The sequence below is a fragment of the Ochotona curzoniae genome, unplaced genomic scaffold, assembly GCF_017591425.1.
Source record: "Ochotona curzoniae isolate NIBS_2020 unplaced genomic scaffold, NIBS_Ocur_1.0 contig_883, whole genome shotgun sequence".
Taxonomy (NCBI): domain Eukaryota; kingdom Metazoa; phylum Chordata; class Mammalia; order Lagomorpha; family Ochotonidae; genus Ochotona; species Ochotona curzoniae.
This window is the reverse complement of record NW_024466599.1, coordinates 4873945-4898548: the sequence shown is the minus strand read 5'-3', so window position 1 is coordinate 4898548 and position 24604 is coordinate 4873945. Positions and strand designations below refer to the sequence as shown.

General features: G+C 52.5%; 1 protein-coding gene across 6 annotated transcripts in view; it reads left to right on the top strand.

Annotated features, from left to right (window-relative positions):
* The first annotated feature begins 14231 nt into the window (after positions 1 to 14231).
* Positions 14232 to 24604, top strand: part of KIDINS220 (kinase D interacting substrate 220) — an 86564-nt gene continuing 76191 nt past the window's right edge. For all 6 annotated transcript variants that reach the window (XM_040992784.1, XM_040992782.1, XM_040992783.1 and 3 more), the window contains exons 1-3: positions 14232 to 14379; positions 21461 to 21601; positions 23526 to 23624. In XM_040992784.1, coding sequence (XP_040848718.1) covers positions 21494 to 21601; positions 23526 to 23624 — 207 coding nt within the window. In that variant the 5' untranslated portion in view covers positions 14232 to 14379; positions 21461 to 21493. The remainder of the gene's footprint in view (positions 14380 to 21460; positions 21602 to 23525; positions 23625 to 24604) is intronic.

Genomic DNA, 24604 nt, shown 5'->3' with positions numbered 1-24604 from the left:
CTCCCACAAGTGAGATTTCTTGATCCATTGTTCATTTACTTTTGGTTAACACATCGTTTGATCTCTGTCTCCTTGAGCCAGTGGTTTGATGCTTATGAACAGGTGGTTACCTGGCTCACTCCTGTCTTCTAGAAAGAATGACCCCCAGGTGCACAACCTGGAAGTAGTTTCAACTCTCAGCCTGATTTCGCTCCTCATAAAGATATTTTTATGCTCTATTAAATGGGAGGTCGACTGGGAATGTTGGAGAAGTGGCTACTTAAACTAGAGTTTGAAACTGATGTGTCGTGGCTCTTTTAAAACCAACAGAATAGGATTTGGTGTGTTTCCACGACCACGCGTGAGGGTCGTACCCCAGAGGTGAAGTTGTGAGCTGTGGCCTGTTCCGCACTACTCAGGGAAAAAGAGCCACAGAAGTAACCGCTGCTCCTCGGCTAGTCTTCCTGAAACCCAGCCGTTTGCCTGATGGCTGTCACCTTCCTACAAGTGGCTCATCCTGTTTCATAAAAGCATTTTCACTGGAACTCAGGGGAATAGAGGAAATCCACTCAGCTTCTAATATAACCAGAGGGCGAGAGCAGGGTCTGGCTCCAGAGGCACCCTGGCTCCGCCTCTCTCACTCCCAAGCTGCCAGCTGTCGCACTGGGTGCCCTATTCAGGACCTCACCCTGGGGCCCTGATTGAGCCAGCAGAGCTCTGGGTGTGGGGCCCATTCAATCGGGCCTGCCTCCGCCCTTGGGCTGCCAGGGCCGCGGAGGAGCTGTTTCAGGCCCTGTGCATGGATGGGAAGGCGTGGCAGCACAGCTGGCTTGATGTGGCCCTGAGCATATGTGCTCACCATGAAACCATCTCCTGGCAGAACCAGAATTCCCTTTTCGCTTTCTGCTTTTTTGTTTTGTTTTTTTCCCTTTATGTCTGTGCTGTGCAGGATTGGGAAGGTTACATGCTATTAAATATGTTTGACAAATTACTGCGGGATAGGGTTTATCTACTATACAGCTTTTCATAAATGATTTTACTGAAAGACACCTACAATACGTTTAATGGGCCTGTACCAAAACAGTAGGAACGTTTGCCCATAAGGAGTGATGATCTGCACAGGACAGAAGCGCAGGTCCAGACGCTGATACTCGTGTTTCCTTCTTTCCAGTTGGTTCTCACAGGCCAATGGTACAACTGAAAGAAAAAGTTGCTAGAGAAATTGTTTTGGAAAAGCGCCTGTTGCACTGTCAGCAGAGGGTTTGGAGTTTGGATACAGGCTGATAGTGATCACGGTTAACCCAGGGATGGGAACGCTTCCTCCGCCACCCTGCTCTAACCCAGCAGGTGCCCGTGAGCCTGCCGCTGTCCCTTCTGGGACTGGGTTGCAGGTGGGTCCGTGTGTGTTTAATGCTGAAGGCCCATGTCTGCGTGTAAACGGACTCTGCATGGAGGGCTGAGTTGTGAAGGTGAGATCCTGGGGGTTTCTGCCTTGTGTAATCCAACTGATTGAGAGTGGCTCACTACAGAAGGAGTGTGCCCGGCTGGCACTTGGCGGGACACTGTTTGATCCGTGGCAGGAGGCTCTTGTACAGAGGGTACAGCTGGCTGCTGAACTGCCAGGCTGCTCTATAATGTTGCTGTATGTTTTTAAGTAATATTTATTTTCGTAGGTTTTTAATGTTGTGTAAACCCCAATAAAGCACTTGATGAGCCCTGTAGGTCGCTGGTGGAGACAACGTTGTGAAACAGAACCTGAAGACACATTTTTAAGCCAGTTGATCTTGCCTTGAGAACAGGCTCACACTCTGCTTTGCTTACAACTTTTATAAAGCAAATGTCTGCATCTCCCAAGATGCCGTGCTCTGGCGGTAAGCATGCGGAGGTCCTGACGTCCACTGTCCGCAGCTCGCGCTGTGGTCCCATGACCTGGGCCTCGTTTGCCCCTGCTTTGCCGTAGTCAGATGCAGATATGCCGAACCAACAGGTGATAGCAGATGCAGAGTGCCAGGCTGACTCCTGAGCGGGAGGAAGTGGCTGCTGCCGTGGCCTGAATGGCAGTCCCTGTTGTGGGTGAGCCTTTTTGAGACGTGCTTGTGTGAGCGCGTCCCTCTGTCCTCCTGGAAGGAGCTGGCAGGGCTGTAGGGAGCTTGCCACTGACTTCAGAATGAGCCTGTGTCCTGTGCAGAAGTCCTCTGGGATCTGTGAGCAGGGGTCTGTTAGCGGAAGTGCATTTCCTTCTGGCTGTCCATCACAAGGAAGAAGCAGTGACCGCAATGCTGCGGGGTTCAGACGTGCTGTGACTGCCCCTCGCAGCCGGAAGGGGCGGGACTGGCGCGGCAGGTGGAGCTCGCCGTGTGGTCTCCTCCCAGCCTGCCTGACTTCTCTCATTCACCTGGGCAGGATGAGAGACCGGCTGCATGGGGAGCGATTTTGACAGTGTCACCTTCCTGGGCCAAGAGTACAATGTGGCGTTCTGTGCTTTTGGTTTTGATTATTTCAGAATATTTTTTTAAAAGAAGTGTTATTTTTCAACAGGTCTGCAAAGTTAGTTCTTGTTGTATGGTGAATCCATCGGCCGCTGGGTCCACTTGGCTGTGCCACAATCATTTGAGAAGCACTCGTTTTGAGTTTGGTGGCTTCTTGCTGGGTTTTAAAGGTGTTTTTAACTTACATGCAAATGTGAGTTTTTTCTAATCCCTGTGTCTTTAAAGCTGATTAAAGAGTAGTTTAAAAATATATATGTGTATGTTTGCTTATTTCAGACACTGAGCCCATCTTAGAAGTGAATGCTGGGCCAGTTTTGAGACTGAACAGTCCTTTTTAAATAGAACAATCACCCAGCATGGCAGTCCAGCTCTGGAGTCACCGGCTGTTGAACTGGCCAAAGCATGGTTTGAAAGGATGAGTGTGTGTCGCAAGCACCGTGGAAGGTCATCCGATAGGGTTCCTTCCCGGCTGCCCTTGGAGGCCTGCGCGCCTTCCTGCTCCCGACATTCTTGCTGGTTCGGGGTCTGGCTCAGGGAGGCCGGCTGGGACTGCTGCTGGAGCTGGTGGATGGCACGCAGCTGCACCTCGGCGACAGAGCCCCAAGAACACGGGAGTCCTGCCGTGAGCTGTGTAGTGGTGGGGGTGGACGCATGAACAGGCTCATGAGGGTATCATGTCGGGGTTAAGTAGCCCCATTTGGGGACTCAGCCATGCTGAAGTAGACCATGACCTGGCATAACCTGAGGCCACAGCCCCGGCACCCACGTGCTTAACAGGCATGTTCCAGTTCCCCAGGTCTGTGGATCCGAGCAGTGGTGATTGCCCTGTGTTTCATCCCTGCTTTTCTAGAGACACAAGCACCCATACATCCTGAGGGAGACCTGGAGGAGCCTGAGGCAGCTGCTCCTCCGTGCACTGGGAGAGAGGTTGGAAGGATCCAGAAAAGTTGTGTCGAGAATGTCCTGAAGCCGGCATTGTGGCACAGCAGGTTCAGCCACCTGACAGTTGCGACACCAGCTCACACACTGGAGCATCGGCTTGAGTTCTAGCATCTGCTTCTGGTCCAGCTCCCTGCTGATAGACTGGGGTGATGTTCCACGTCCCTGGGCCCCTGCCACCCATGTAGGAGACCTGGCTGGAGTTGCAGACTGCCAGTTTGGGCCTGGCCCAGCCAGTGGCCATTGGGGAGTGAATTTGCAGGTGGAAAGATCTTGGTCCCCTCTGTGCTGTCACTGCCTTTCACGTTGGCTAAGGAAGGTTTCCTGAAGTGTGAGGTCCACTGGTTCTGTGTCAGCAGTCTCTTTCCCTCTAGCAGTTCCTCCCAATTAGAACGAGACTACCAGAAGGAAATAAAACTACCATTTTCTCACATTCTACTTATAAGGCAGAGGGGGAGAGAGATCTTCCATTTGCTGGTTTACTCCCCACATGCCCACAACAGCTGAGACTGGGTCAAACTGAAGGCAGGAACCAATGGCTCAAGCCATCTGTGCAGCCTGCCAAGGTGTGTGTTAGCAGGAAGCTGGCATGGGCAGTGGCTTGAAGCAAACACCATATATGGGCATCCCAGGTGATGTCTCAACCCCATGCCAAGTGCCCACCCCCTCAGTAATGAGTTGAGAAAGTATTCCAAGCATGTCCTTTAGTACAGAGCAACTTACCGGATACCATCGGACTGAGCTGATGTCAGAGTGCCATGTTGGGTTCAGATGGTCCACATGTTCATCACAGGATGGCACGCTAAGGCCCGCACGCCCCTCAGGAGTAACGCTGATGTCCCCAGCCTCTGGGAGCTGTGTTCCTGTCTGTGATTTGTGAGCATAGTACGAGATTTTAGCAATGGTGTAGCTCCCAGGCTTTTCTGGGTGTTCGTAGCAAGGTGGGCATCGCTAGTCCAGCCTGCTCTTGGCGGGAGCCACGTGCCAGCTGAGCCTTCTCACCTCAGTGCTCAGGTCATTGCACAGAAACACTCCTCCTCTAGCTCGTATTTTTTTTTTTTAAAGTTACAGGGAGAGAAACGGAGATTTTTCCATCTGCTGATTCACTTCCCAAATGACTGCAACAGCTGGAACTGTGGCAGTCCAGAGCCAGGAGTTAGCAGCTTTACTGGGGTCTCCCACGTGAGTGCAGAAGCCCAAGCACTTGGGCCATCTTCTGCTGCCTTCCCAAGCCATCAACAGAATTGGATCGGAAGAGGAACAGCCAGGACTCTAACTGGATGCTGGAGGCTTAACCAGCTGTTCCATGGCGCCAGCTCCATGGTCGCTTTCTCAGTGTGTGTCTTCCATAGTTTAGGCGGTTCTATTTTATGCTTTGTCCTTCTGAACAATGCCAGTGGTATCTGTAGGTCCTGGGCAGCTCCTGATGGATGCCTCATTCCCCAAGAGAGGGACAGGGGTCCCTGGCTGCCACCCCTGCTTGCATGGTGGACACGAGAGAGACAGTTAAAAAGCAGGCCTCTGATCTACAGCTGGCTCTGCAGCCATGCCGGAGACAGCAGCCAAGTCCCCAGGGACCTTAGAGAGCTGAGACCTGCCTGTCCCCCCACAAAGGTGCAGGGGTGCGGCTGGTGGACAGGCTCCAGGAGCACGTGCTGTGCCCTCAGACTGGGTCATCTTTGGCCTCTTTGTGCCAATTCTGGTGGGTTTTGGTCTTTCCATCACTGGCTTTCCATAGTGGGACCCGAGCTGGCTGCTGTGTTCTCGCAGTTTCTTTCTTGCTTCCCTTTCTGCCCCTGGATAATCAGTCTTGGATGTCTCCACTTCCTCTTCCTATCCACACTCGTCTGCTCAGGTCTTCTGGCACACATCTGCAGCTACTCAGCTCTCACCTTCCATGCCTGCCTGCTGGAAACACCTGCAGCTCTTGCAAGCACTGCAAACCCAGGACATCCTATAGCAATCCTCCGTATTCTATTCACAGAGCTTGAGGCTGTCCTTGTGATCCGTATCTTATGTTTCTCTGTGCCTCAAGTCAGAGACCTGGGCGTGGGCAGGCCATGCATGTGCCACCTCCCTGATATGTGACCCTGTGTCCACTCTGGCCATAAGAATAGAAGAGGAAAAAAATGTGAAGTTTACTTATTTTTATTTGAAAGAAGCAACAAAAGAGGGCTTATTTGTTCGTTTGCTTGCCAGTGGCTGACGTGGGTGGAGCTGAGCCAGAAGCCTGGAGCTTCCTCTGGATCATCCATGTCAGTGACAGGTGCCCAAGGATTTGTGTCACCTGCTACGCTGGGAGCTGGATTGGCAATGGAGTAGCTGGAACATGAACTGGTGCCTAAGTGGGATGTTTATGCCATAGGTAGAGGCTTATCTCACTACACTGTGGTGCCGGGCCCGGAAAATAAATTTTTACTAGAATTTCAAATGGAATCTGTAGACTGTAGGACAATGTGAGGTTTGGTGACATCTTCTTCATTTTCTTTGGAGGGGACATAGCATTAATCAAGATGTAAGCTTCTACGCAGAACAATAAAGTCGACAGTGGATTCACTCAGTATGCAGCAACATGAGGTGGCAGGCTGCTGACGGTCATCCGACTCTGAGTCAGGCTGTGCCCACAGGAACAGGTCACGAGAAGCTAGGGAGTGGCACCCGATGCCCATGTGCTTCTAGCTCTCCAGTCCACTCGGAATGAGGCTCCTGAAACATGTTGAGAGTAGGTATTCATCTACACAGGAGTCACTGTGTGTTTGATAGCATGGTTGTGCCAGGCCCATGCACTGGTTTACCCTACTTTGGCTGATTGAACTCAGTTCGGGTCTCCCATGCAAATGGGAGGGCTCCAGATACCTGAGCCATCAGCTGTTCCTTCCCAGGACACACATTAGCAGGAAGCTGGAGTCAGGAGTTGGAAGTGAGTATTCAGTCCACTCCAGTGTGGACCACTCAGCCAAAGCCTGTGCTATGTGGTGTTCAGAGCCAGCGAGGGTGGTCCTGGCTGGTGGCTAACCAGTTCCAGCCTAAAGCTGTCCCAGAGGGTGTGTGGGATTTGCTTGCTGTATCCGAGGCCGACTCTTGAACCCACCTGTGCTTGCTCACTCAGCTGTCTTTTCATCTTGGCTTTCCCCACAAGGAGCTCTGCACAGTATATCTTCCAGCCCACTGCGGAAGTGACACACTGTTAATTCAACAGTAACTACTTCTGGGAATTTGGGCCACCTGGTCAGTTTTTGGAAACATTCTGCTCTTCCGCCCACTGCTGATCTGCAAAGCCAGCTTCCGCTGGGGCCACTGCTCTTCTCTCGTGGTCCTATGCGCCAGGGCATGCTGGCAAACCCCTCTCCTCCCTGGGCCTGCAGGGCAGACCCCACGTCCTGTCATGGGCCCTCCCTCCCTGCTGGGGCTATCTGCAGGTCCCAGGGCCATGCCCGGCTGAGAGGTGTTAGGATCGGGGGTCTCCTGGGTCACTTCCTGTGTGGAAGAACCTGCCGGTGCATGGGCCCCTTGGGTTCCTGACTTGCAATCCTGCAATGCTTTGCCCCCGAGCTGCCCAGGCTGCCAATGTTCAGGCTCTTGGCTGGGCTGCTCCCTGGAGTCTGCATTGCCCCATCCTGCTCTCTGCCACCTCCAGCCTCGTCTTCCCACTGGTCTCGTCTCAGACTTGCACCTGCTGTGGCAGCACCCCTGCTGCTGTGCCCTTGGTCTGAGCTTGTGTCTAACCTGCCTGCTCTCTCAGGTGCCTCTCTCTCTTGGTGGCAGCGGTGTTTCAGATCCCCTTGTTGTTGACCTTGACAGAGAAAGGTCAATAGGTCAGGGGTTTTGGGTAGTGTCTCTCGGTTGAGAGTCGCACAATATTTTTCTATTGAATATAGTTTGACAGGAGAGATCGTCTTGCCTAGATAGATCAAGACAGAGTCCTCCACTTAAAAGTTGGCAAGTCTGAGGATGGAAAGGTTGCCTCATACACCGGCTTCTGGCTGTAGGAGCAGTGGCAGGCCATGCCGCTCCTGCCACTGTGCCCTCTCCTCCTTTAGACGGCTGCCACTCTGCCACCTTCTCACCTCCAGCACTCTGCTGCTGCATGGTCATCGCAGTGCACAGCAAGGCGTCTGTCCACCTGTAAGCAACCCCCGTCCAGGCAGGGGCAGAGGTCGGAGCGGCACAGTGTGAACAGCTGCACGAGTTTTGGGAGATGCATTCCAACTCTGTAACAGGAGACCAGAGAAGACATTCCGACTGTGTGCTGGCTCCGCTGACTTAGACGCGCAGCTTTAGCCACAGGCGCACTCCCTGAGCTGTTGCTACTGCTTCTGTCTGCAGGCACAGGGCTGCTCATGGAATCTGTGTGTGCTCGTGGAAGGGCGGGCTGGGACTGTGTCTCTGTTTCTGTAGGTGCCAAACCTTTAAAGGATAATGCTATATTCACTCAAAAGGAGCCATCCTCCTTATTTAGTTAATTTACTTATTAGTTTTTATTGGAAAGAGATTTACACACAGAAGGAGAAACAGAGGGAAAGATCTTCCATCCTCTGGTTCACTCCCCAAGTGGCTGTAGTGGCAGGAGCTGAGCTGATCCGAAGCCAGGAGCCAGAAGCCTCCTCCAGGTCTCCCATGCGGGTGCAGGGTCCCAAGGCTTTGGGCCGTCCTCAACTGCTTCCCCAGGCCACAGGCAGGGAGCTGGAGGGGAAGTGGGCAGCTGGGACACACACCAGTGCCCATATGGCATCCCTGAGCCCTTCCCATGTTGGGCAACCGGTGCCAGACCCTTTGGGTCTGTCACCCTGGTCTGGGCTGCCCCCACATCTGCTTCTGTGACACTGAGTGCCCCCTGAGCAGTTTCCTGCGTCTCTTGTGATTCCCCTCAGTCGTTCATTTTTCACACAGAAGGCAGAATGCATTTCTAGTCGGTGAGTCATGACTCTTCTGCGTCAGCACCCCTGTGCGGCTCCTGCCTCTGTTGCAATAAACCCAGTGTTTTCCACCTGACTGCCCAGCTCATCTGTTCCTCCCAGCCTCCTGTGCTGCTGCAGCCACCCGGGCCGTGTGCCGTGTGGCCCCATGCTGGGACTCCATCCTGCTCCTGTCCTTCCTTCCTCAGCTCCTCTTCCTTCTTTGGCCTTGGTCCTGCCCTCCCTAAACCCCCACATGCCGCATTCTCTTTCTCGCTGCTGGCCACTCCAGCGTCACTGCTTGATTAGATCTTTGCTAGCGGTCTCCCCTGCGGACTCCAGAGCAGGCCAGGCTTTCTCCCATGTGTGCCCCTGGTGCCCAGTGTGCTGAGCCCACACAGAGGACTGTAGACTCGAGGGAGCGGATGTTGCAGAGGCCCATGCTCCCCCCCAAGCACTCTGGACGGGGAGGTGAGTGGAGGCTGAGTTCACACTAGGAGACTCCTGGTCTGTCACTAAGCACATCTATCCTGGGATCCTAAAAATGTTTATGGGCCTGGTGCGATGGCCCAGTGGCTAAATCCTCACCTTGCATGTACCAAGATCCCATATGGGCACTGATTCCTGTCTCAGATGCTCCACTTCCCATCTAGCTCCCTGCTTGTGGCTAGGAAAACAAGGACACCCATGTGGGAGACCCGGCGGAAGCCCCTGGCTCCTGGCTTCGGATCAGCTCAGCTCTGGCCATTGTGGCCACTTGGAGAGTAAACCAGTGGATGGAAAATTTTCTGTCTCTCCTCTGTAACTCTGCCTTTAAATAAATACATTTCTAAAAAATATATGATACAACGAAACTACACTTTGTGATGAAAGTCTTAGATAAAATTTAAAAACATCTAGCCACTAGCAGATCCCAGGTGTGTCCTGGGATGCACAGACAGTAACCCAGAGTCTTCTAGGATAGAAAGGCTTCAAAGAGATGAACCACTACCCAAGGCAGGAGATGCCCACTCAGGGTCGTCCCTGTTAGCCCGTTCCTCTCCTTCCCAACAATGGACATTTCACTAACTGGGTTCAAACAGTAAGGTTTAGGTTTCAAGTCTCTGTTTATGAAACTCTGGAATTCTGAGTGGTGAAATTAGTGGGGCTAGCTCTTCAGAACATTTTTAATGTCTATTCAAGTTGGTCCTGATGAATCAGAGTGTGCAAAATATCTTGAAATTTCTATGGAAAATCTGGTGAGACTGCGGAGCCCATCCCCCATGATGTGCTGGCACCTCTGGAAAAGAGGAAAGGCCGGATAAATTACAGAGTGCATGGGGAGGGTGGGGAGGGAGGCAAAGATAACTGCTGTTTTTCCTTCTACAGAAAACCACACGACAAGGGGAGAAGCCAGACTCTTAAAGTGATCGGAGTGTTTTTTTCTGGAGCAAAACCCTGAGGATGCATGAGGAGGTGTTTGCCAGACTGATGTTGGCAAGCTGTGCGAACCTGAAAAGACCAAAGCGCAGGCAGGGAGGGCTGTGGCCCACAGAGGAGAGGCAGCCCTTTGGTGATGTTGGTGCAGGATCTAAGAGGAGTCCTGCGTTGACAGGAATCAGAGGCTTTTAGCAAAACAGTCATGTTGGGGTAGGCTCAGTCGGTTAGGCTGCCACCGGAGACACTGAAAGCCCATACCGATTCAAGTTCCAGCTACTCCCTCTGTGATCCAGCTCCCTGCTAATGTGCCTGGCAAGCAGCAGAGGATGGCTCAAGTGCTTAGGCCCTTGCCAGCCACATGGGAGGCCCGGACGAGGCTCCTGGTTTCTGTCATTTGGGGAATGAGCTTACAGGTGGGAAATCTCTCTTCCTACATCACTTTGCTTTTCAAATAAATCTTTTTCTTAAACTGCAATTTTCCTACCGTTGTTTTGGACAGGAGATTGTAATGTGTAATGCCCCTGATGGCACCTCTGCTTCCTGCTTGGAGGCTAGCTCGTCATTGTCACAGTGTCTCTGATCACTTTGGTTACTAAAAGCCATCCCCTCAGTAGTAAATAGCAGGCGAGGGCCCAGCTCAGAGCTGAGGGGAGCTGGGTGGGCTGCGCCTGGGGCTAGTCTCAGCCCATCCTGCTCCTGCTCCTTTCCACTGAAAGGTAAGCTCATGGGAGAGAGGGTTTCTAGTTCTTCCTCCAGGCCACTGTCTGCTCGGCTGGCCTCGCCGTTCTCACCCACACTCACACTTCCCTTGACACACGGCTCACAATTTGTGCTGAGGCTGGCGGCCGGGGAGTGGGGAGGGCTTTCCTCTGGGAGGGGGGCCCAATGTCTGAACCTCCCCAGATAGGGGTTTGTAGAGCGCTTTACCCAGACCGCTCCCCGGCCCCCTTCTGCTAGGATTCCAGGTTCACGCTACCCAGTGTGGCTCACACCTGGAGGCAGAATCTGGTGTAGGGATGAGGCTAAGCACTGGAGCCTGCTTCCTGGGCTCCAGGACTGGCAGGTGCCCTAACTGAGCAAGCCTATAGAACTAGATATTCCAGAGGCAGAGGGTCAGGCAGGCTGCAGGGGTGTGGTGGGCTAGGTGCAGCCCTTCTCAAATTGGACATAACAGGGCAGGCCATTTGGTTTCAACATTGCTGGCCCCCTAAGCTGGGACCCACACTCCAGGGATTTCCTCTGTCCACAGACAGTGCGGGAAGCTGCCCAGTGACTAGCTGACTCTTGAGACATCATGATGTTGGGGACCCAATTCCGCCAAGTCCACTGTGTCACAGTCAGTGATCCCTTCAAGCAAGGACACCTGCTGGCCTCTGGGAGTTCTCAGCTTTATATCTGTCCTTGAAACCATGGGTTTAGACACCCTGGGAACCCCGCCAGGTCTGACGGGTGTTGTTTTTGTTAGAATCAGTTGGTAGAGGAGGTTTAAAATCCACATTCCCAGCTCTGGCGGCCAGTCTTAATCATTAGGAATTATGTTTGAAATTATGTAAGAGTTAGAGGGAAAGGAAGGGAAGGGGGAGAGAGAGAGAGAGAGAGAGAAAATCTTGCATGTGCTGGTTCACTCCCCAAACACACCAGCTGGGGCTAGGCTGGGTTTTAGGATCCTGACTTGCAATCCAGGTTTCCCATGTGGGTTGTGGGGAGCCAAGAACTTGAGATACCACCTTCTTCTCCTGGGTGTTCATCCGTAGGAGACTGGGATGGACAGCAAAGCTGGGGATTTGAACCAAGGGCCTCTGATACAGGCTACGGACAGCCCAAGCCGACAGCAGCCCGGCCTTGGCATTTCCGGAAACCTCCTGAAGTGTGACTTCATCAGCAGTGGCTGGGAAGTGGTGGGAGGAGCGCTGATGAGGTGGCCAGGAGGACAGATTTGGGGCAGTTCTTGCTCAGGCCAGGTGCTGAGCTGCTGTAGCAGGTCATGCAACAAGGCCTCAGGTGTGCAGTGGGGTCAACGGGCCATGTGTGCCCAGCTGGAGGGACAGACTAGAGGCTCCGGCAAGAGGGACTAGCCAGAGAGGACTAGCTGTCCCTTGGGATCAGGCCTGCAGCATCACAGTGGGGAGTGCTCAGGTCAGAGGGATGGCTGTATGAGTCTGATTTTACTCACAGCAGCTGTGTTTGGGAAGGTGGGGTGCTGACTCTGCCTTACAGGCTGGGGGCTCCTAGGTCAGCACCTGTTAGCGCGGCAGCTGGGCAAGGCCAGCCACTGTGGAGCAGGCATAGAGACAGAGGGAGGCTTGCTGCCTCAGCAGAACTTCCCTCTGAGGTTAAGCACCCCCAGGACCTAGAGACCTCCCCCCAACTCTCAGACACCAGTTAGCTCAAGTCCCGCCCCCATCCATCAACTGAACAAGAAGACTGACCAGGGGGATTGCTATAGTAGGTGTGGATGACACGAAGGTGTGAAGAGAACAGCTCTTCTGTTTGGCAGGGCCCAGGGGGCTTCCAGCTGTTAGGCAAGGCCCGGCGGATGTCTGACCACCTTGACGCTGTTTCACCCCTAGTTGCATGGACACTTAACCGCCCCGCTAAGAATTCTGTAATCTATTGAGGTATTGTTGTTTGCTCCTGTGAGACAGTTTTTGCAACCAATGTGAGCTTGAGAGTTAATGTCACTGATAATGTCTTGGCGAGTGGGCCTTTGACAATTTACACACAGAAGCACAATTAAGCCCATGCCATATTGGACACCTTATTGGGTACTTAACCATTGCCCCAGAATTTGGCCCAGACATGCAGCACTCCTTCTGGTAAGGGGCTTGAAAATATCCTAAATATTAATGCAAGTGATGGGAGTGAGAGCTGAAACTGCTATGACAATAAATATAATTATTGTTATCTCAAAGGATAGCCTGTCTTTGCAATTTTTTTGGAGCATAGAAAATGTAATTGTTTTAGCCGCTTTTAGAATTTTTAGCTAGAGGAATTAAGGATGCTTTTATTAAAGAAAAATGCTTTTGATTATTGTTTCATTGTTTATAGGGTTGTACAGTCTATAGTTGTAGGGGGATTTAACATTTGAAATTTTTGTTTCAGATTTTATATTTTTTCTCTTGTAACCCATTTTCCCATTAAATGATGGGTCAATTATAGAAGTAGAAATGTGGTAGGCATGTACTACTGATTAGCAGGTAATCGCATGTGCCTTGGAGTCCTGGCTGCCGCTCCATGGCTACTGTTGAAGAATGAATAAAGGCTTGCTTTGAAGAATATGAATACAGTATTTTGCAGAATTATCTTTAGGGTCACCTGCTTAGCCCTGAAGTGCAGACGGAATGACCAAACATCTGTACATGTCCCCTTAGTCTTGAAGTAAAAAATAGAACAATTAGTTGGTTGTGCAGAAGCCTGTGAGGTGTCTGAGTAAATAAAAAGCACAGCTTTTTCTTGAGCTGTTTTGAGAACGCACCAAGTGTCAGTGTCTGTGTCTTTATCGCTGACTCTACTCTTCCCAAACTCCGAACTGGAGCTGGACTCCAGCAGGGGATGTGACTTCTGATGTCCTGTCTTGGCGGGGGAGGCAGCAAGTGAGGCCGGCTCAGTAAAGATGGGGGGCGGGGGGGGGAGTGGTGGGAACGCCTTGTTGAGTGCTGCCCTCTGAAAAACGAGCCACAGCTACTTTCCTGACCAACAGCCACTGCCTGAGCACCCCTCTGCTGCTTCCCTTGCACCCCAGTTAGGTGAAAAGCCTCCTCCAAGCTGAGGCACAGGGCCAGCCACACTGGGCAGGGGAGCACAGGGGCCAGTCCTGTGGCCAGCTGAAGCGTGCTGGAACCTGGGGAGGAGCAACTGGCAGCTCCGGTGGCCAGGGAGCCCCGAGGGGAGCAGGTGAGAGGGCGGTGGAGGCTGACTGGAGCTGTCCAGAGCAGCTGGCCAGCCGGAGGCACCTTTTGCTAGGGGGGCAAGGGAGGGGGAGGGGAGAAGAAGGCTGAGGAGGAGAGCTGAGGCTGAGGAAAGAAGTGGAGGTTGGGGAGGGTCCGGATGGGGCTGACTTGGGAGGAGGAAATGGGGGAGGCTGAGGGAGGCCGAGATGGGGGACGGGAGGTGGCCTTGCTTGGAAGGCCTGGTGTGTCAATGTACAGGCATGGGGGCAGGGCGAAGATTAAGCTCCAGGATCCTGGAAGGCGTTTGCAGCGATCGCAGTGTCCCCTGATGGTATAATGGCGGCTTGGTCCTCTAGCTGAGCCTGGTCCTGAAGGTAAACAGGGATGATCAATGGACAATAAGGAGAGTGACAATGACAGCAAAAAAACATGGCGGCCCTTGTCAACCAGGCCTTTGGAAGCCGAGGGAGGGAGCGGCGCGGGGCGGGAGTCGCCCCTCGCCCGAGTGGCCAGCGCGTCCCCGGGCCTCCAGGCCGCCCCGTCCGACCCGGCCCCGAGGGGCGTGGCCACACACCGCCCCGCCCCGCCAGCGCCCACGTGACCTGTCAGTTCGCGAAGAAGGAGGAAGATGGCCGCTGGGTGTGGTGAGGGAGCCGAGCTTCAGGCCGCGGTCTCTGGGCTTCGCGTCCTGTGACGCGGCTTGTGGCCGAGCCCGTTCCGCCCTGGCCGCGGGCCTGGTCCTTTCAGGCCGCGCTGCGAGACGAGACGGTCAGCGGGGGCGTGGGCCGGGCGGGGGCCTGGGAGGGGCAGGCCAGGGCGGCGGGGCGTGGGCAGCCTCGGCTTCCCCCCGGCTTTGTCCCGGACGGGCTCCCCGCTGCTGTGGGCCGCCGCGCGCTGGCCGTGGACTGCCTGCCTCGGGTTTGGTGAGGTCCGGTTGCCGGGAGGAGGGCCGAAGCCGCACCGGGGCCCCCTGGGGACCTCGCGGCCCAAGGTAGGGGTGCGGTGCAGAGGCGGGGGTGCAGAGCCTGCACACCCCAGGAGCCGTGCTCTTTGTTCTCCCGCCTTCCCAGCGAGGACTGGTTACCCCGAAATCTTGTGACAGTGTCCGGTTGGGGCCCCCACCCCAGGTCAGCGGGGAGGACGCAGCTGGACGGGTGTATTCAACAGGCTTACTGATGCGGGCAGGTCTGAGAAAACCTGTTATACACGCTGGGGGGAGTGGGCTTCCCGTGACTGAGTCCATTTCTCCAATCTTGCCTCCCCCCGCCCCCGGAGTCCTTGCAATTCAGCTCCCCACACCCCAGTGCTCCCCGGCTGGGTGCTGGCCAGAGGAAAGTCTCGGTTTTGCTGGTGGTGAATCTCCAGCCACCTGTGCTCGCATCTACTCCTCGCCATCTGTTATTGCTGGTTGTTCCTGCTCCGCTCAGCCCCATTGCCTCTCCCTTCCTTCCTGGGGGTCCCCCTCTCGCGGGCAAGCTGTGAGATTGCCTCTCCCTTCCTTCCTGGGGGTCCCCCTCTCGCGGGCAAGCTGTGAGATTGCCTCTCCCTTCCTTCCTCGGGGGTCCCTCTCTCGCGGGCAAGCTGTGAGATTGCAGGAAATTGACTTCTCTAGCTCCTGTAGGGTGTGCCACCCCCTTCTTCCAGCTTTGGCCCGAGATGTCAGTTTGTTGGCTTTCTCAGCTGCTGTGATTAGGGTTTAGAAGGCAAGTAACCTGAGGGAAAAGCAGAGTTAGGAGCCACAGGCCCCTGCTTGTGCCCGGAGCTCAGGAGCACCTTTTGTCTGGCTTCCTGTCTGCTCTCCACCTGCTGACCAGCTCTCTCAAGGCTGTGATTGTCTCCGTGCTTCCCAGGGGCCCGCGCAGGAATGTGCCTGGCCCAGCCTATCCTTGTACCAGCTCGGTGATCACGGCTGAGGGCAGGCCTGATGAAGGAGATGTGTGCATGTGTGTGTGTGAGCACATGTGACTATACACGCATGTACGAGTGACTGTATACGTGCGAGTCTGTGTGTACACACATGTGACCATGCACGAGTACATGTGCATGCACACGTGTGCACGCGTAGCTACATGAGTGTGTGCGTGGTGTGCCTGCGTTGTCGATCTCCACTTGTGCTAGCCCGCGGTGGGTTCTGGGGCCATGGGAACACGGGGAGACAGTCCTCGCAAAGCTTCCTCTCTGGCCTTGGCGCTCTCGCTGTGAGTTACTGTCCCACATCTGTTACTGTCTCCCGGCGTGCAGTGCGCTCACTCAGCACTTTTTCTTGCATGTCCCGTGTTCGTTTCCAAACATACATGCCCACCCCTCCTTAAGGGTCAAGTTCACTTCTGTGCTGGAGTGCTGACTCTTCTCCGGAACTGACCGTGCTTGGGCTTCCTCTAGTACTTTCTGCCTCAGACTAGTTTCAGCTCACCTGTCACTATGGCGGGGGCCTGGTCACTGTGATCCTGGCCTTTCACATTGTTTCGGGCTCCTTACCTGGTGAATGCAAACCTGTTATGTCGTAAAATGAAGTAGTGCTGTCATTGATTTACGAGCTTGCTGAAAAATAAGACTGCAGATGTTTAAGTGTGTTCGGTGTGGCTCTCCTGGAGAGTGTCTCCGGTGAGGGCACGATGAGGCGTCGCCCAAGGCTGGCAGGGTTCTGTGCGCGGTGCCGCCCAGCGTCATCACCACCACCTGCCTGCCTGCCTGCACCCCTGGCTGCCAAGTCATTAAAACCCAGCGGGACGGACTGGGGGTCGGATGCGGTTTGCGAGCACACACGAGCTTGGTGGAGAAGGAAGGGTCGGGAATGCGAACGAGCAGAGTTCACAGTAGATCCTGTCGAACGATCGGCAAAGCCCACCGAGGTCCTTTCCTCACGAGCTGTGCGTGAAGTCAAGGTGTTCAGTCCCGGCCCCTCGCGTGGCAGGTCCGCGCTGTGCCTGCCCCATCTCCTTGCCTGCTCACACGGCGTGGGAGCCGTGGCTGCCTCAGCTTGTCTGTCTAACCCGTAGCACGTAGCCTGGCAAATTATAGGTTGCTGATGAACTGCTGCTAAATCCAGCTGGGTTATAGCTGTGTAGGAATGCATGTGTTTTCACATAATTATATGACAAGGAAGATAATGGAGTAGTTCAGAGGACATCTTTTGGGTAGTTTAAGGCAAAACAGTTTCAATTTATAAAATTTGACTATTTTATTAATATGTTCTACTTAACACTGTCGTCAGGAAAGAGCGCCAACCTTCCTGTGCCTGTAGTACATGAAGGCCACGTTTGTCCGAGCCACGTACCAGCCAGGGAGAGACGGTTATGGAGAGTTGAAAGGTTAGGGCTTTCAGTCTTGTTTTGGAAGTTGATGCCCGTAACCACTTTTGTTTGGTGCGTTTGGTGCAGTTTTGTGTAAGAGTGTGGGGACAGAAATCTATGATCCAAGTAAAGGCTTTGGCAGACATTTGCATTTGTGTTTTGAAGATTTTGAAGTAATTTCTAATGTGTAGAACTTAAGAGTAGTATTAAGGGTTCTCTTGGATTTCTCACTCAGGCTTGCTGCTTGTAAAGTGAAGTCTTAGGTTGCAAATAGCTTGTGTGATTATATCCTAGTTAATGCCACGACCATTTATTGACGTGACCAAGCCTTCAGTTTCTAGAGATGAAAAGTTGAGTGAGATTTGATTTGTAGAAACTTGTAATTGAGAGAATTTACTGTAATTTCTCAAAGTGTCCATGAAGGATAGCTGTCCAGGGCGGGACCCAGGAGAGGTGACCCCTGAGCTGGGCCTGGAAGGTGGAAGCTGTGAGACTTGCTGCCTGGCGATGCTGAGCGCTGTCTAGAATGACGCAAAGTGACAGCCGGGCCCTCGTGGTGGGACCGGTGGATGCTTGCGTCCGGTGAGAACTGGCCAGCAGCTCGGTACAGCTGAGCATTGCCAAGGTCAGGGAGGAGCTCCTGGCGGGGCAGGAGGAGGAAAGAGCAGCCCTGTGTCCAGGATGAGCATTTGCGATTCCATTGTGAGTAAGAAGACAGCTTGGAGCTTTGAGCACGGGGTGGCCATGGGGGGGCTTGGGATAGGTTTAAAAACAGTGATTTATTTGTTTGTTTGAAAGAGAGGGAGGCTGTGTGCAGTGACAGGAGTGGGCCGGGCTGAGGTCAGGAACTCCACTGGCTGTCCCACAGGGCTGGCAGGGCCATCTTAGGCTTTTCTCCATGTCGGAGGAACACAGCTGGCCCTTTCACCAGCTCATACAGGGTACTGGTGTCATTGGTGGATACTTAACTCACGGTATCACAGAAGTGTAGGAGTCTGGAGCTGTTAAGTAGTAAGTCAAGCTGCTGCCTTCAGTGCCAGCACTCATGGGGGCAACTGTTCAAGTCCTGGATGCTCCACTTCTGCCCCAGCTCCCTGCTAATGTGGCTGGGAAGGCAGCAGAGGATGGTCCAAGTGTCCTACGCAGATGATAGGGGTCCCAGCACCAGGGCCGTCTTGCGCTGCTTTCCACGGCTGGGACTTGAACCAGAGGGTTCAATGTGGGTGTTGGCCACTCTGTACCGTTTTTTTGGGAAATATTTTTAAGATATATATTTATTTTTATTACAAAGTCAGATATACAGAGAGGAGGAGAAACAGAGAGGAGGATCTTCTGTCCGATGATTCACTCCCTAAGTGAGCGCAATGGCCGGTGCTGTGCTGATTCGGAGCCAGGAGCTAGGAACTTCCTCCAGGTCTCCCACACGGGTGCAGGATCCCAAAGCATTGGGCTGTCCTTGACTGCTTTCCCAGGCCATAAGCAAGGAGCTGGATGGGAAGTGGAGCTGCCGGGATTAGAACCAGCTCCCATATGGGTCTTTAGCCGCTAGGCCATGCTGCTGGGCCCTTGGGAAATATTTTTATGACTACATATTTCATCATTGTCATTTGTATAATTTCCATATATTAAAATTCTCCTTTGTGAAGTGTGCAGTTGTGTATATTGTGTTGTGTGAGTTCTCTCATAGTGAAGATCGAACATCCCCAAACTCCCCAAGCTCCACTGCACCCCATTGTGTGCCTCAAATTCCTCCGTCTTAGATCCCAACGGTGATCTGTGTTCTGTCCCTGTGGCTGTCCTCTTCCAAGATGTCGTGCAAATGGAATTGCATAATAAAATACTTTCTGCACTCTGAGCCCTAAGCCAGGCTCCCCTCTTAGGCGCAGAAGCCTTGTTGAGCTTCTCCCAAGGCCCTGGAGGTCTCGGGCGTTCCGGCTTCAGTCTTGCCTCAGTTCCCGCCGGAGACCCAGCAGCGCAGCACTTGCACTCCGTCGCCTGCCGGGCGGGTGGAGGCCCAGGAGTAGCACGCGCGCTGCCGCAGTTCCTTTCTGTCTGAACGTGCACTCCCCAGTGCGGGTGGGGCAGGCCTCCCTGCTCAGCAGTGCAGGAAATGGAGGAAAAGCAGTTCTGTATGAGTCCTCGGCGATTTTGTGAAGAGTAGCAGTTTTAATTTAATGAGCTGATTTATCAGTTTTCCTTTTGTATGAACCACTTTTGAAGTTACATTGACAAAATCCGTAATCCAAGGGCGTTGCGGCCGTTTTCTTTTGGAGGTTTTGTGCTATTGGACACTGTAATTAGGTCAGTTTTGAGTTTACATCAATATGTGGTACAACTTACTGATGGAGTTGGCTCGCTTACTTATGTTTGGGCACCCAGTTGACTCTCATGCGGTTCTCAGTGTACGTCCAGCTGTGGCAGAGACCGCAGCAAACACCGGTGCTCCTGGCGCAGTGGAGGCCGCGGACGTGAAGGGCTTGGGTGCTCGGGGCCGCTGTGTGGCACATGGAAGCTGCTTGCTGCCTTCACGTCGCAAGCCAGGGGAAGTTTGCTGACAGACAAGGCGGGGAGAGGCCCAGGTGGGGCAGTGCTTGGCATGGTCACACAATGAGCTGGTGAGGAGGTGAGGTGTGACGTCACACGTATAATGGAGGTGCCAGGTTGTGCCAAATGAGTCCGCTCGGCGAAGGGGAAAGCCTTTTTGTTTTTGGTAAATTGTATTTATTTATTTTTAAAGATTATTTTTATTGGAAAGTTGGATATACAGAGAGGAGGAGAGACAGAGAGGATCTTTGGTCCATTGATTCACTCCCCAAGTAGCCATAGCGGCTGGAGCTGAGCTGATCTGAAGCCAGGAGCTAGGAGCCTCTCCTGGATCTCCCACATGGTTTCTGGGTCCCAAGGCCTTGAAACATCCTCAGCTGCTTTCCTAGGCCACAAGCAGACAGCTAAAAGGGAAGTGGAGCAGCCGGGATATGAACTAGAGCCTGTATGGGATTCCGGTGCATGTGAGGCAAGGACTGGCTACTAGGCTGTTGCACTGGGCCCAAGCCTTGTCCTGATTTTGAGGGCTTGAGGAGCCATTTGGGCTTTGAGCAGAAAGGGCTGCAGTCTGACGCATTCACATGCAGTTCTTCAGCCTGCAGATTCCGGGCCCACGCAGACCCAAGTCACAGTCCGGGGCCGGGGCGGGGGCGGAGCCTGGGGCTGTATGGCTGTCCAGGTAGTTCTGATGGCTGTTAACATTTTAATTTTTAAAAAAGATTTGTTTTTTATTTAGAAGGCAGAGTTAAAGAGAGTGAGAGTAAGAGAGAGAGATATCTGTAACGGTCAGAGCTGGATTAATGCACAGCTCGGAGTCAGGAGCTTCTTCCGGCTCTCCTAGGCAGGTGCAGGGGCCCCAGGACTTGAGGCATCTTCCACTGCCTTCCCAGGCCGTAGCACAGAGCTGGATGGGAGGTGGAGCAGCCAGGACACGAAGCCCCTGTGGGATGCCTGTGCTTGCAGGTGGGGAGTTAGCCTCCCATGCCACTGTGCTGGCCCAGGTTTTAATTTTTGATTGACTGTAGGTACAGTATGAGGGTTTTTCTGAAAAATATTTCATTTATTTGTTTGAAATGTGCATACATATAGACAGAGAGAGAGTGCAACAAATGGGTGTGGGCTTCCCTCTTCTGGCTTACCCTCAAATGGCTGTAACTGTCAGAGCTGGGTCAGGCTGAAGCCAGGAGACAGGAACCTCTCAGGGTCTCCCACGTGAGTGCAGGGGTCAAGCACTTGGGCCGTCTTCCGCTGCTTTCCCAGGCCCAGCAGCAGGATTGGAATTGGAGCAGCTGGGACTGGGACTGATGCTCCTGTGGAATGCCGGCACTGCAGGCGGCCTCCTAGCCTGCTGTGCACGTGTGGGCGCCAGCCTGTTCGCATACATACATAAGGTGTGAGATGATCGGTCAGAACAATTGACATATCCTCACTGTGAGTGTGCGAGAGAGATAACATTTCAAATCCACTCTTCTAACAGTTTTGAAGTATGTTGTTAGCACGTGTGGTCATCTTGCTGTCCAGCTGATCAGCAGAACCTGTCTCTCCTGTCTGAGTGAGGCTTTGTCCCCTCTGGCCAAACCCCCCTTGCCTGCCCACCCTGCAGCTCAGCCTCTGGTAGCAGTGATCAGCTTTACACTTTGGAAAGATCCCTCCGCTTCCGTCGTGGGTCTGCTGTAGGGCAGGCAGCGTGGAGGCAGGAGCGAGCAGTTAGGATGCTCATGATGGAGGCAGCGCAGTCAGCAGGTGTGAGATGCATTTGCAGGTGGAGCCAGAAAAGTTTGCTCATGGTTTGAGTGTAGATGTTAAGAGCAAGAGGTTTTGGGGGAATCCGCCTGGGCAGACGGCTGTGAGGTTGGGACAGGACAACATGTGCTCGGCGTCCCCCGGCTGGGCTCAGCCCGGAAGTGTGGGAACCTTGCTTTAAGGTTGAGAATGGTAATGGGTTTGATAGTGGCTTGGGTTTTTCTTCTAGCCACAGATGATGTATATTTTGTTTGATTTGCTTGTAACAGGTGTTGAGGTAAGACCAACAGCTCTCTGTGAAGATGTCGGTTCTGATATCCCAGAGTATCATAAACTACGTGGAAGAGGAGAACATTCCTGCTCTGAAAGCCCTGCTGGAGAAGTGCAAAGACGTGGACGAGACAAATGAGGTGAGGCCTTGCTTCTGGAGGGCAGGTGGGCTGCTCTGCCACAGCGGGCAGAGTTGTCCGCCTGTCGCCGGGTCGGGGTGGGGGCTTCGGGGGCACTCAGTGTCTTTATGGACCAACGGGCAGTTAGGCTGCTGCTGGAGACACGCAGCCTGTATTGGAGAGCTGTGTCAAGTTGCTTCTGTCCCGGCTTCCTTCTCAGAGAAGCAGGCTTACAACCATACACTTGGGCCACCTTCTGGTGCTTTCCCCAGACTTTTAGCAGAGAGCTGGGTTGGAAGTGGAGCAGCTGGAGCTCAGATCAGTGCCCATACGGGGCGATGGCACTGCAGCTAGCAGTTTTATGTGCTGTGCCACAACACTGACCCCGAGCAGGCACTTGAGTACCTGGGGCCCAGCTGCTGTCCCTCCGATGTGTTTACAGAATTCAACGTGTTAATGAACCATCTCCTTTCCGCATGGGGCTTAGAGTCTGTAGGGAAGGAAGGACATAGTCTATTGTAAATCATACAAATAAAATTTAAATTAAGATTATAGACAAGGATTCCTGTAGGTACGACAGCTCAAATATATGTGGGATGGACGTGGTCCAGATGGGTAGAGGGGCAGCCTGTCTTTTCGCTCCATCATACAGGGCTTCTGTTGGCTTTGGTCAGGATTTGGGCCCTTTTCCAGAAACACTGGAAGACACTGAGGAGTTTGAAGCAAAGGACTGAAGGACGATCGATAATTTAAAAAAATTAAATATCCTCCCCAAAGTTGATATACACACTGAGTAGTTGTTAAGTATTTGTGTAGTTGAACTTAATTTTTGTGTATGTTTTTCTCATAGACCTTAGTATGTTTTTATACCTGTAGTATTAATAGTTAGTATTATATTATGGTAATAAAACAGTATAATATACATTATATAATAAAATTATAGTATACAATATTATATAACATGTAATTATGTTATTAATTAGTATCAATTATAGTTAGCATCATGCCACTGTCTTGCCTAGTGCTTCCTAATCATTTACACCATGTGGCATTTATGGAGACTGCGGGTGGTTCTAACTGCTCCTGCAGAGGGGGCTTGCTGTGGAGGGGACCTCCAGGCTGTGCCCGGACCCTGTCCCCCTCCCCAGGGCAAAGGGAGCATGTGTGGTATGAAGGCTGCAAAAGCTGGTTTAATTGGCAGAGTTTTACTTTGTGTATTAAAATTATAAGGAGGACTTCAAAAACCTCTATGATGTGAGCAGGACATCTCAGTTTGGAATCCACCTTCACTTCCCATTCAGCTTCCTGCCACGGTGCGCCCTGGGAGGCAGCAGGGGGGCTCAGCTGGCTGGGTCCCTGTCCCAGGTGTGGGCGACAGAGGCAGGCCTGTGCTCACTGGAGCCCAGCCCTAGCTGGGGGGCCATGTGGGACTGAATCAGCAGATGCAAGATCTTTTTGCCTCTGTCTCTCTGCCTTTTAAATAATAATAAAGAAAGTTGAAATATAACTGAAGTGGCATATGTGAGTATTATGTATACTATTGGTATTATTTATATTTTTCTTTTCTCTAACTACTTTAGGTAAAACATAAATGTGTGATTAAAAAAGCATTGTATGTCATGTTATGCCTGTAAGAGAATTTGAAATAGATATTTGGAGACTTTATATGCATTATGGTAAACAGATCCTAGTATTATGCCTGTTTACTAATTTTTAAATGAATTTTCAGGGTCAAACCAGATTGTTAGTGTTGTGGGAATTTTGAAAAATTTTATTTTTGACTTTTTAACTTGTTAGAAAGCCAGAACTTAAGGTTCAAAGATGTTACTAAATCCCAGAATTGCAGAAACATAATGAGTATTTCTTGTAGCTTCATGAAAATGCGAGTGTGGCGTGGTGAGCAGGGCTTTTCAGTAGGGAGTTCTCCGTGTCTTTTCTCTCGCAGTGTGGCCAGACCCCGTTGATGCTGGCTGCCGAGCAGGGCAATCTGGAGATAGTGAAGGAGCTGATCAAGAATGGGGCCAACTGCAACCTGGAAGACTTGGTATGTGTGGAAATAATGTACTTGGCATTTGTCTGTGCTGCTAGAAGTGATTTAAAAGCCAAACACTACAAATGAAACTTTTAGGTATGACTCTTCTGGGACTGATATGTTATCCTTGTTTCTAACAGAGTAAACACATTTTTAAGACAAAGGTCTCGACTCTTCATTTATGATTTATGTGTTGCTCACAGTGGCTGCAGCACTGTGGGTAACTGATCCGCTGCCCGGAAATACCCCGGCATGGGCTGTGTCGCCGAGTAGATCCTCGTCACAGTAACTCGTGTCCAGTGTCTGAATTTGCTCCAGGGTGGGAGATGTAGTCCTTCCTGGCGTCGCATGAGGCAGAAGTCACCATCTGGGGGGGTTACATTGCCTCCACTTTCCCTGGGATTTTGGAATTTCTCTCAAGATCACACAGTGGCTTTTCTCTTCTTTGAATTTTTTTTTTTGGGAAAGTCAGTTCTACAGAGAGAAGAAGAGACAGAGAGGAAGATCTTCTGTCCGTTGATTCACTCCCCAAAGTGGGCGCAATGGCAGGAGCTGAGCTGGTCTGAAGCCAAGAGTTTCATGCGGGTGCAGGGTCCCAAGGCTTTGGGCCGTCCTCGACTGCTTTCCCAGGCTGCTGGGTTAGAACAGCGCCCGCGTGGGATCCTGGTACATGCAAAGTGAGGACTTCACCCACTAAGCTATGCGCTGGGCCTGACCCTTGTTTTTTTTTTTTAATTGAATGATCATTTGAGTTAAGTTATACTCATGAGTGGCAGTTTGAATAGAGTATGTGCATCCTTTAGGTAAGCTGCCAAGGAGACAGGTTCTGTATCCTGCAGTTGCTAGCTGGCCGCGTGGGCTGACCGGCAGGCTGGACAGCCGCAGGGTTAGCTTTGAGGTCATGGGGATGCGCTCTGCTTCCTTGGATGTGCAGTGTGTGATTAGAGATTGGGCTGGGAGACTGCTGAGCCCCGAGGTGGTGGCACCAGGAG